The 12124-nt window shown below is 39.2% G+C and overlaps 1 protein-coding gene across 1 annotated transcript in view; it reads right to left on the bottom strand.

Moving 5' to 3' along the window:
- The window catches only part of hs3st3b1a (heparan sulfate (glucosamine) 3-O-sulfotransferase 3B1a), a 39172-nt gene extending 27630 nt beyond the window's left edge, over positions 1 to 11542 (bottom strand). The window contains exon 1 of the mRNA XM_057861252.1: positions 10913 to 11542. Within this exon, the coding sequence (XP_057717235.1) occupies positions 10913 to 11376 (464 nt within the window). The 5' untranslated portion in view covers positions 11377 to 11542. The remainder of the gene's footprint in view (positions 1 to 10912) is intronic.
- Positions 11543 to 12124: the final 582 nt, after the last annotated feature.

A 12124-nucleotide genomic window follows, 5' to 3' on the forward strand; every position in this document is an offset into this window, starting at 1 on the left:
AATTACGAACATTTCCGAAAGTATTCCGGAAACATCCGAATGGGGCAAAGACGTCATAACAAGGAAACGAAAGGTCGAGGCAGGTGCCATCGTTGTTTATCGACGAGAGAGATGCGTTCGTGTTTTATCAAAACATCGCTAAAATGGTTCAAACCTGTCATGCTATGTGGTCTACAAATAGCCATTTGTCACAATGTAGTACCCATGAGTTCCCGAACGCGAGAAAAAGAGCTGGACTACGACGACAATGAGTAAAGTTCGTCCATGCTAAGAGGGCTAATTTTGCAGACCCAGCCTCCGGCACGGTTTTGTTTGGTGCACATTTTACACCTGAAAGCTATTCGAACTATGGACAAATGAAATCAGGTTTTGCTAAGAAATTGCTGATGAAAGCAGGCACCATACACGCGCAGCCACCTAAATGTCCCGCGATATCAAAAAGAGGACGACTGGCTCTGATGAGACCACCCCAGGCTAACCAAAGGAGCGGAGCAGCCAAGCTCTTTTATAATAAAAACATATCACGCATTGGATATAGGACTGGACACGTGTAAATTATCGCTCGTAAAATATATATAACAAATCCTCGAATCCCATTCATATTTGTGTCTGTTGACTGAGCGAAAACCTATGACAGTAAATGATAATTGTGTATCAGCTTCACAAAAAGAAATGCAAAACAAACCATTCGGTGTTTCCCACACGATGTTGCCGGTGTTTCATCAGTGTGATTGCTCCTCTCAATGATCCTTTCATTAGGCTGCATTGGCTTTCGTTTAGGCTCAAATTGATAACCCAAAACACCAAAGAAAGGTTCATAACTCTCCTCGTCACCATTAGAAGAATGTTCATTACGTCGGATTCGTCGCTGCAACTGGAAACAAAATTGTCCGCTATCATCGCCGCACTTAGTAAGCACTTAGCCGGTTGTTTCCTTGTAGTGACGTCACGCACACAATATGCTAGATTTCCGGGATCTCGTGGGCGGGTCCTTTTAGCTTGACAATCGATCCACATTTCTATCATTTTCTTAGTGTTGCGATGTGTGTAATTACACGAAGTGGCATGATATGAATCCAAAAGGCATGCGTTTATGGATAAATGATGGAATATTAGCATTTCCCCAGATGTTGTCATACCCTTTAACTAGACACAAGGGTATTGCGATAACTAGATAGTAACCCATGCTATGTGTGGAAGTCATTTAAAGTTGTGAATCCACTGTTAAAGTTGTTAAAATTGCTCCCATTATTGCACTAGTTCCTTTCTGTTTACTTTCAACATGTGTAAGTTTTAAAACTGTTTTATCATTTAAAGATAGATTTAGGAGCATTTAAAAAAAAAAAAAAAAAAGTTACTTAGTTTCGCTAGGAAGGATCTCTACATCAGAGCCTTCCTGAGAGGTCTACTGCTTTAAGATGGCGGCTGTTTACTAACGCATGTAGTCCTTAAAACATTTTGCCAATGCAGCCGTGTCTGTCATTTGCATCTAGTTCTATAATATGTGATATCTACCGTATCATGTGGGCGTAGTTTGTAGGCTATGGCTACAATCAGGTATTATTGGAGCCACCTAACATCGCGTTTGCAACGGCGTCTTCCCCACATCTGCTCTGCTCCCTCGTCTCCTTGAGTCTGTCTCTCTTAAGACTTTATTTATTCAACCAACTTAGTAACGCATAGTAATGCACGCCTTTCCCGCCTCAGTAACGGTAACGGCGTTGCCAAGATGAGAAAAGTAATTAATTAGATCAGGGTTCATGAATTAAAAATCCTCTGGGTCCGAAATTAAAAAATTACAACAATCTCGGGGCCGGAAATATTTTTCATTAGAGATGTGATGCCGATCGATCGGGTCCGATCACGTCATTTTCAAAGTATCGGAATCGGCAAAAAAAATATCGGCCATGACTTCTTTAAATTAAAAAAAAAAAAAAAAAATTTAATTAAATCGTTTTCTAATTGTATTTAACGTCACAGACATAATATGTTACACTTATCCAGAGTCTTTAGTTTAGGCTTAAGGTAGGGTTATCAAATTTATCCCAATAACGGCGGTAATTAATTTTTTAAAAAATGTATCATGTTAAAATATTTAACGCATTTAATGCATGCGCTGCACGACCCACTCATGCATTGTCGTGCTCCATCTGTAATGGCGCCGTTTTGCCTATATAGGGAGCTAAAAGGCAGCGTAAAATGAGTAGAGTGAATTTTGGCAGCCTTTGTAGCCTTATTTTCATTGGCTAAAGCCTTACAATCCCTCTCCCTTCGATTGGAAATATTATGGGAAGCAATGTGGGGAACCAAGGTAGCAATTGATCTTTTTCTTAACACCTTATGTTATTTCCCAACGCAGAGAAGATATATCAATTGGTAGCATTATGCACAGTCATGGTTCCACTTCCCATCATGCATTTGGGCATGGCCTTCAGTATCATTTACTGAAAGCTCAACAAATACACTAGATGGCAATATTTAGTCACAATATACAAAGTCACAAGTCTTTCTATCCTTGGATCCCTCTTACAGAAAGAATGTTAATAATGTAAATGCCATCTTGAGGATTTATTGTCATAATAAACAAATACAGTACTTATGTACTGTATGTTGAATGTATATAATAGTCCGAGTTTTATTCATTTTTTTCTTAATGCATTGACAACATGTATATGATCGGGAAAAATTATCGGGAATAATAAGAATTGAATCAGGAGCAAAAAAAGCAATCGGATCGGGAAATATCGGAATCAGCAGATACTCAAACTAAAACGATCGGGATTGGATTGGGAGCAAAAAACATGATTGGAACAACCCTATTTTAATGCTTTTTCCAAAAAATACAAACGTATCTTTACGTGGCCATGCTGATATTTACAACATTCAAAAATGTAAATAAAATATAGAAAATACATTTATAGTAAGTAATAAATAATATTTAATAATAATTAGTAATAAATAATAAAGCGATCATATTGAGCCCTTAATTCCGCTATTTTTTGAGAACGGATGGCAGAGTTCTTGGGAAACTGCGAAAAAACTGCTTGCTTCGTCTCACAGTGCCTTTTCAAATTGCTGCTTTTTACAAGCGCTACCATTGTTTGGACATTCCTTACTATGCGGCGAAACGTCTACACAACGCTCAGGCCGCTTGCGCAAGCATCCGGACGCATGCGCACATCGGTCACAAGCGGCGAGTACTCACTATTTTTGTTTTTATTTAGTTTTTTAGAACCTTTTCATTGCCTCAAAAATACTTTTTGCATGTATTACCCTCTCATACTTTTAACCATTGTGGTTTTAGCTTTGAAGCAGTTGACCACATTAGTCACGTAGCGTATTTAAACCGTCCTTATTTGGTATAACTGCATTTAAGTATTTTCTTAAGGCATTTTTAGTACGTTCTGCCTGTATGCATCCAAACAAAACAAGTTTAGCGCGCACGGTAGTACTTTGGGTGTCAAATTCGACTGATGTAGGACATTTCGCAGATGTAGCAGATTTTGGCAGAACACCGTCTCTGAACAGATGAGGCATAATGGTCTTGTGCTGCCGCCAGGCAAAAATGTGTTGGTCTACTCCTCCTTAAACACTCTGTTTTCTGCATCAATCTTGCGTAATTTTGAGCACGCCATTTGCCGTACCTTTTCGCCTCTTCCTCCAACTTCATTCGTTTCAGTTTTTGGCTGTCACTCCGCGGAGTCTGGAAAGCGAGTGTGAGACATGCTGTTCTAAAAATAACTTTCAAATGCTTCACTCCCATTGGCTGGCTCACGCGCGTCACCGCTAAGGTTTTTGTTTGTTGCCCACCTCCGCTCTGCAAACCCGCAGAAAAAAATGTTTTTTGCTGTTGCAACGTGTATTAGTTCCGACAGCTTGAGATCCGGTCCAGACGGCTTGGGGGTCCGGAACCGAACCGAGGTCCGCGGTTCCGTGACCTCTGAATTAGATTATTCATTACTGAAAAAAATAACGCCGTTAGTAACGCCGTTATATTCTAACGCCGTAATTAACAACTCTGCTCATAACAAATCAATCTAGTGCTGCATCGATTAATCGATTAACTCCATTGATTCAATTAGGAAAAAGCTTCGAATCAAATTTTGCTGCTTCGAGTGTTCGTTTATATTGGTGTTGTAATGGTTTCTTTTAAAAGTGCTTGCATTTAATTTTATTGATTTGGATGGATACACTGCACTCTAGTGGCAGCGGTGAATATGACATAACTCATTTAATATGGCTGAATCCAGCTGCTCCCTGTTAAAACTAACATTAGGTATGTTTTTGTTTGAGCTAATGTTTTTTTTAAAATACATTTGTAATTTAGTTTATAGGTATATTTAGCCGTTTTATGAGGGGATTTGTTTTTGAACGCTTTGTTGCTAGCACTGTAAATAAACTTTAGCATTTTATCGCATTTAAACTAGCTCACTTTTGCTATGTAAGTTAGCCAATTGTTCTTTTGTTGTACTTAGATCCTCATTCATGTATTTATTTATACCGTTTGAGGCTAAGCTCGAAATTTTTCATGTATTTTTTAAAGAAAGTGCAATCCTGCATAGTTTGAAGAGAAACTCAGGAATTTTATTTTGTATTCGCATTTAATGCTCTTTTGAAAATGCGATCTATGCAAGCCTTTGTTTTAAATCTAAAATTTATTCTGCAATGCATTAAATGTTTCTAATCCGATTACTTGATTGTTCGAACTAACTAGTTGATGGATTAAACAACTACTAAAATAATCGATATTTCCACACAAAAAAACTGCTAAATATACTTCTATACTAAATAACAAATGCATAATCATTTTAGCTCTAACAAAAACATACTTTATGTTGGTCTTAACAGGGAACAGGTGAATTCAGCCACGTCAGACATGTTACGGCGTATTTACTATTGCCACTAGAGGGCGGTGTATCCACCCAAATCAATAAAATTATGCAACAGAAACCGTTACAATGTCACTCTACCTAAATAAATCCTCGAAGCAGCTAAATTTGATTTTTTCGAATCAAATTACTCAAGTTAACCCATTAATCGTTGCAGCACGATATAGTAGTATTATATTTTTCATAACAGACGATCGGCCAGAATTTTAACTCATTATCTACTATTTATGGTGATAGATGTCCAATCAATTTTGAGTGGGAATCGCTGCCATTCACGGATCGGACATTTCTCGCCGTTAATGGAGTAAACGGGTTATTGTTCTTCGTTCTCAGTTGACAAAATCCTCATCCGTCTGACCCCTCGAAACTTAATCTCCACATTCTGACTATAATTTAGTGGCGGTATGAAAAGATAAGTAAAGTTTGTGGCATTTCTGGGAAGAGAAGCAAGTTTAAAGCAAATGTTTGCATAACGGAACCGAGTTAAAAGGGAGCAACTGATCCCTGATCTGATTTCTCGTGCCTGCTCGGGGTGGAAGATGAAAACAAATGGCTGACAACGGATCAATAGAAGCGCAGATTAATCTGCTTGAATCATGTCCTCGGTTGCCGAGGGATGACAACGTGATGCGCTTTGCCCAGTCCCGCATTTCACTTAATAATTCATGACGCAACATATTGTTAATGAACACTCTGATTTCTTGGATGGAATGCTTCTAATGGAACACTGGTGAAGGTTGTGCAAATAAGCATGCTATCACTTAGTAAATAATCCTGATAGGGAACAAACATTTCTGGTGGGGTCGGTGCGTTGACATGAAAAGCTTGCTTATGCAACTACAAAGTTCTTTTTGACATGATAACCACTTCCCGCTGAATGCTGTAACTAATGGCTTCGTTTTAAAGTGTGCAACATGATCTGTCAGATGAGCACCTTTTCATACATCACCCAATTCAGGGTTCTTCCACCCTTTTAAAAGTTGAATTTAATGCTTTTTAAGTCATTTTTAAGACCTCAAAATATTATTCAAGACCAAAACATGCCGCAGCAATTTCTGCTAAAGACAAAAAACTCATTTTTTTCACTGTAGCTGGTGTTTTTCTCCTCTTACGAGCAACTCGACTGCTTTGAAAAGAGATAGACCGATGTATCGGACCGATATTTGGAAATCTGACGTACATCGGTATCGGCTTTTTTTTTTCTTTTTTTTTTTTTATCCGACTAATATGAAAAAGATTTTTCAGATGATCGGAATCAGGTGAAAAGGATCGGGTTTTTAATTTGAAAAATACAGTGGGGCAAATAAGTATTTAGTCAACCACTAATTGTGTCCACTAATTGTTCTCCCACTTGAAAATATTAGAGAGGCCTGTAATTGTCAACATGGGTAAACCTCAACCATGAGAGACAGAATGTGGAAGAAACGCCACAAAATCACATTGTTTGATTTTTAAAGAATTTATTTACAAATCATGGTGGAAAATAAGTATTTGGTCAATACCAAAAGTTCATCTCAATACTTTGTTATGTACCCTTTGTTGGCAATTACGGAGCCCAAACATTTTCTGTAACTCTTCACAAGCTTTTCACTTACTGTTGCTGGTATTTTGGCCGATTCCTCGATGCAGATCTCCTCTAGAGTAGTGGTGTTTTCGGGCAGTCGTTGGGCAACACGGACTTTCAACCCCCTCCACAGATTTTCTATGGGGTTGAGATCTGGAGACTGGCTAGGCCACTCCAGGACCTTGAAATGCTTCTTACGAAGCCACTGCTTTTTTGCCCTGGTTGTGTGTTTGGGATCATTGTCATGCTGAAACACCCAGCCACGTCTCATCTGCAATGCCCTTGCCGATGGAAAGAGATTTTCACTCAAAATATCTCGATACATGGCCCCATTCATTCTTTCCTTTACACAGATTAGTCGTCCTGGTCCCTTTGCAGAAAAACAGCCCCAAAGCATGATGTTTCCACCCCCATGCTTCACAGTGGGTATGGTGTTCTTCGGATGCAATTCAGTATTCTTTCTCCTCCAAACACGAGAACCTGTGTTTCTACCAAAAAGTTCTATTTTGGTTTCATCTGACCATAACACATTCTCCCAGTCCTCTTCTGGATCATCCAAATGCTCTCTAGATAACCGCAGACGGGCCTTGACGTGTACTGGCTTCAGCAGGGGGACACGTCTGGCAGTGCAGGATTTGAGTCCCTGGCGGCGCATTGTGTTACTGATAGTAGCCTTTGTTACTGTGGTCCCAGCTCTCTGTAGGTCATTCACTAGGTCCCCCCGTGTGGCTCTGAGATTTTTGCTCACCATTCTTGTTATCATTTTGACGCCACGGGGCAAGATCTTGCGTGGAGCCCCAGATCGAGGGAGATATACAGTGGTCTTGTATGTCTCCCATTTTCTAATAATTGATCCTACAGTTGATTTCTTTACACCAAGCGTTTTACCTATTGCAGATTCAGTCTTCCCAGCCTAGTGCAGGTCTACAATTTTGTCTCTGGTGTCCTTCGACAGCTCTTTGGTCTTGGCCATAGTGGAGTTCTGCGTGTGACTGACTGAGATTGTGGACAGGTGTCTTTTATACCGATAATGAGTTAAAGCAGGTGCCATGAATGCAGGTAACGAGTGGAGCCTCGTTAAACCTCGTTAGAAGAAGTTAGACCTCTTTGACAGCCAGAACTCTTGCTTGTTTGTAGGTGATCAAATGCTTATTTTCCACTCTAATTTGATATAAATTCTTTAAAAATCAAACAATGTGATTTTCTGTTTTTTCCCCCCACTTTCTGTCCCTCATGGTTGAGGTTTACTCATGTTGACAATTACAGGCCTCTCTCATCTTTTCAAGTAGGAGAACTTGCACAATTGGTGGTTGACTAAACTTATTTGCCCCACTGTACATGTAAATCATTCGAACCAACGTGTGTTAAACAGCGCAACTCTATCATTGTTTTCCAAAACAAAAAACAAATGTAAATATTTCTGGTTGCAAAGATCGTATGTTTTCATCAAAGACTATAGGAAAAAAAAAATTCTCTAAGATACTTCAAGATTTTTAAGTCAACAATATTGATTAGTCATTTATCATTGCAGGCCTATTCAAAGATAAATATAATTTATAGTAAGGATGTAAATCACCAATTTTATGACCATACGATGTCCATTTTTTTCAACAATGATGTGCTGTAATTATAAAGACTGCCATAGTTTCAATTGCAATCGATAGATTTGATATCCACAGTTAACACAATTACTTCACCTCATGCAAGAAAAAAAAAAAAAGCAAAGCATATTATGTGACAATTTTGTCGCTGAAACACTTCAAACTTTTTACCGAAAACCGGCATAGTGATGTGAGCGATGTTTTGCATTTTGATCGATTTGATTGGATCGTTGTTTGACCAATCGGTGTATTGATCCGAATTTACATTACTTATTAAAGATGTCCAATGCCAATCGATCGGATCCAATCACGTCATTTTCAAAGTATCGGAATCGGCAAAAAATATCGGACATGCCCTTTTTTAAAATATATATATCTATTTTTTTTTTTTTATTAAATCGTTTTCTAATTGTATTTGACGTACAGACAAGATGTCTTACACTCATCCAGAGTCTTTATTTTTGGCATAAAGTAAGTCTATCAAATTTATCGCATTAACGGCGGTAATAACATTAAAATATTTAACACATTTAACGCATGCACTGCACTACCCACTCCCGAATTATAGCGTTCAGTCTATAATGGCACCATTTTACTTATACATAGAGCTAAAAGGCAACGTGAAATGAGTAGAGAGAATTTTGCCAGCTTTTGAAGCCTTTTTTTAATTGGCTAAAGCCTTAGAGTCCCTCTCTCAACAATTAGAAATATCGTGGGAAGCAATGTGGGGAAGAAAGGTAGTAGTTGATCTTTTTCTTAACACCCTGCATTATTTCCCAACGCAGAGAAGATATATCAATTGGTACCATTACACACAGTCGTGGTTGCACTTCCCATCATGCATTTGGCCAGAAGTTAAATGGCTACAGTATCATTTACTGAAAGGTCAACAAATACACTAGATGGCAATATTTAGTCACAATTAAGCCTGTCGTAATATGCAATAATTCCATTCATCGCACGGTAAATAAAAATGAAGGCGATGATTTTCCCGCTGCGATTTATCGCCTCGCGTGCACCTGCGTGCGCGTGTGCGGCTGACGTGCTGTTAAAAATTTGGCTTCCTTGTTACCAACTATGCAAAATGCATTTTAGTTCTGTTTTTAGTTTAGTGCAGTTTAAGTGTAGTGCAGGTGGAGAAAAAAAGAAAAGGTGACGCTTACCATTGAAATGAAGATGTGAATGATAGCAAAATATAAGCATGGTGTGTGCATCCATGAACTGGGTCGTAGAATGCCGATCTCGGCCGGCAGTCCCCCTCCGTTCGCCAGTCTTTATAAGTTAAAGTGACCGTTCTTATTGTGCTAACGTCGCCTAAGAAATCGTCAGCTTCGTCAGGTTTCAAATCATTTATTCCATCAACTCGCCGAGTGTCCACTGCTGTTGACGCCAGGATCGAAACAGAAAGTAAAATAGCGCTCTCCTGCTCACCGTCAGCCCCACGGTGCGTTCAGGTACAGCAAAAAAAGTCCGCCACATTCAGACCCGATTCGTTACATTATTACAGGTACTGTACTGTATTATTGTTATTATTGTTATTATTATATTATTGTTATTCTGATTTTTATTCATATTTTATTTGTTTTGCTCTTTGTAATTGCTATTTGCAATAGTAACAGCAGTATTTATTCAGGATGTAGTGTGGGTTTTTGGGCTGTGGAACGAATTATTGGAATTATAATGTATTCTTATGGGAAAATCCTGCTCGACACACGACCATTTCGACTTACAAACAAGCTCCTGGAACGAATTAACTTCGTATGTAGAGGTACCACTGTGTTACACATGAAACGCCATAGCAGAAGCTATGAGGGGTAACGTTTTCATTTGCCTAGATGCTTAAATTATTTATTTTTCTTTAAAAAACACATTTTATTTCTTCTGTGTTTCTGTGCAGTTGTAATATTGTTGTCTTTTACTTAAAAGAGGCATGGTCTATTGTTTTTAGTTGTGATTTCCTAAAAAGTATTTTTGAATTTAAGAGTAAGCACTTATTGCGTTAAAATGGGTGTACATGATCTATTAATATATACTGTATTCTCACAGTGTTGTTGTATTTTTTTTTTAATTGGGGGGTGCAATAATATCGCATGTCGCAATAATTTATGAAATAAATTATCGCACACTAAAATTTCTTATCGCGACAGGCCTAGTCACAATATACAAAGTCACATTTATCCTTTAAGAATTACAAGTCTTTCTATCCTTGGATCCCTCTCACAGAAAGAATATTAATAATCTAAATGCCATCTTGAGGATTTATTGTCATCATAAACAAATACAGTACTTATGTACTGTATGTTGAATGTATATATTCGTCCGAGTTTTATTCATTTTTTTCTTAATGCATTGCCAAAATGTATATGATCTGGAGAAATTATCGGGAATGATTGCAATTGAATTGGGAGAGAGAAAAAAAAAAGCAATCGGATCGGGAAATATCGGGATCGGCAGATACTCAAACTAAAACGATCGGGATCGGATCGGGAGCAAAAAAACATGATTGGAACAACCCTACTACTTATACACTTACACTACTAATAAATAGACACAATTGATTACTGTACAAGAGATGGAAGGTACTTGGTATGGTTGGAGCTCCTATATTTCATAAATGGCTCTTTCAGTTCATACAACGGGTTATAACTTCTCAATTCAAAATGTATAATTCGTATGTCTATGACATGATCAGTATTTGTGGGGTTATGGAATTTTGTTTAGGATTCCTCTATATATGCCATTTATTTCTTGGAGTCAAATGAAACACTTCATCGCGACTTAGGTTTAACACTTAAACATTTGTTCATTTTCCGTCGTGGAAATGTTTATACTTTAAGTAAATTGTCGGCATGAAGTACCTGTACCAGTCGAGTCCCTTGTCGTAGTTGCGGTCAAAGAAGTGCGGCTCTGCCCCCGCGGCGCTCACGTCCGGATGCAGCCGCAGGAACTCCAAGAGCGCACGCGTCCCCCCTTTCTTCACCCCGATGATGATGGCCTGAGGCAACTTTTTACTCTCCGACTCATTGAGAAAAGCCGACGCGGCGTTTAAATCGTTTTCCTCCCACTCGTCCCCTCTGCTGTCCACTTCGTTGTCCGCGTTGTTGTTGAGCAAGTCCCGGGAGGGACGCGCGCCGCGCGGAGGTTCCACCAGCGACGCTCCTACGCGCTCGTACCCGAATCCGGGCACGGTTGAGCCGTAGCCCAAGCAGCAGTAGATCATGTAGACCCACAGGGACAACATGATGCAGAAGACGAACAATTTGTTCTTCACGTGGGGTGGTGGCACAACATGGAGACCGTGGAGAGAAGGACTATATTCCATAAGAGACACTGTGCGTCCAGGTGGCGGGCATCTTGGCAAAGCACACTTCGTTGCTTAACTTTTAAAGTTCGCCAGACATCGTGGCCTCATCCCCCAGAACAATGTAAATAAACGTATGATGAGCTCCTCAGGTGAGCGCGCGTCACTGCCCGTGCGGCTTGTGAGCGCACACCAGCGCCAGAGGGAGAAGTTACCATAGTGTGAAGCTTTGTATGGTAGATAAGCAGCAGGCTTCCGGTTTACTCCTTTAAAAATAAAAGCAAAACGGAGGCAACGCGGAAATGAACGTTTTTAGGGACAGCGGTCACTATACAACCCCTAGCAAGAAGTATAGAATCACCAGTCTCGGACGAGCACTCACTCAGACATTTTATCATATAGAACAAACTCAGATCAAAAGCTTGAAAAAATAATGAATTAGTTCAAAAGTGCAACTCTTTAGCATTCAGAAACACTAAAAGAAATGAATAGAAAACATTGTGGTGGTCAGTAAATGTTACTTTTATAGAGCAAGTGCAGGGAAATATATTTGGAATCACTCCATTCATTCAATGGAATCATGAGAAACAAACAAAGAAATACTCAAAACACATCTCTAGTATTTAGTAGCACCACCTCTGGCTTTTATGACAGCCTGCAGTCTGAGGCATGGACTTGATGAGTATTCGCCATCAATTTGGTGCCAACTCTCTTTGATTGCAGTTGCCAGCTCATCTTGGCAGGTCGGAGCCTTGCTGTGGAGCATTTT

Source organism: Corythoichthys intestinalis, chromosome 16, assembly GCF_030265065.1.
Source record: "Corythoichthys intestinalis isolate RoL2023-P3 chromosome 16, ASM3026506v1, whole genome shotgun sequence".
Taxonomy (NCBI): Eukaryota; Metazoa; Chordata; class Actinopteri; order Syngnathiformes; family Syngnathidae; genus Corythoichthys; species Corythoichthys intestinalis.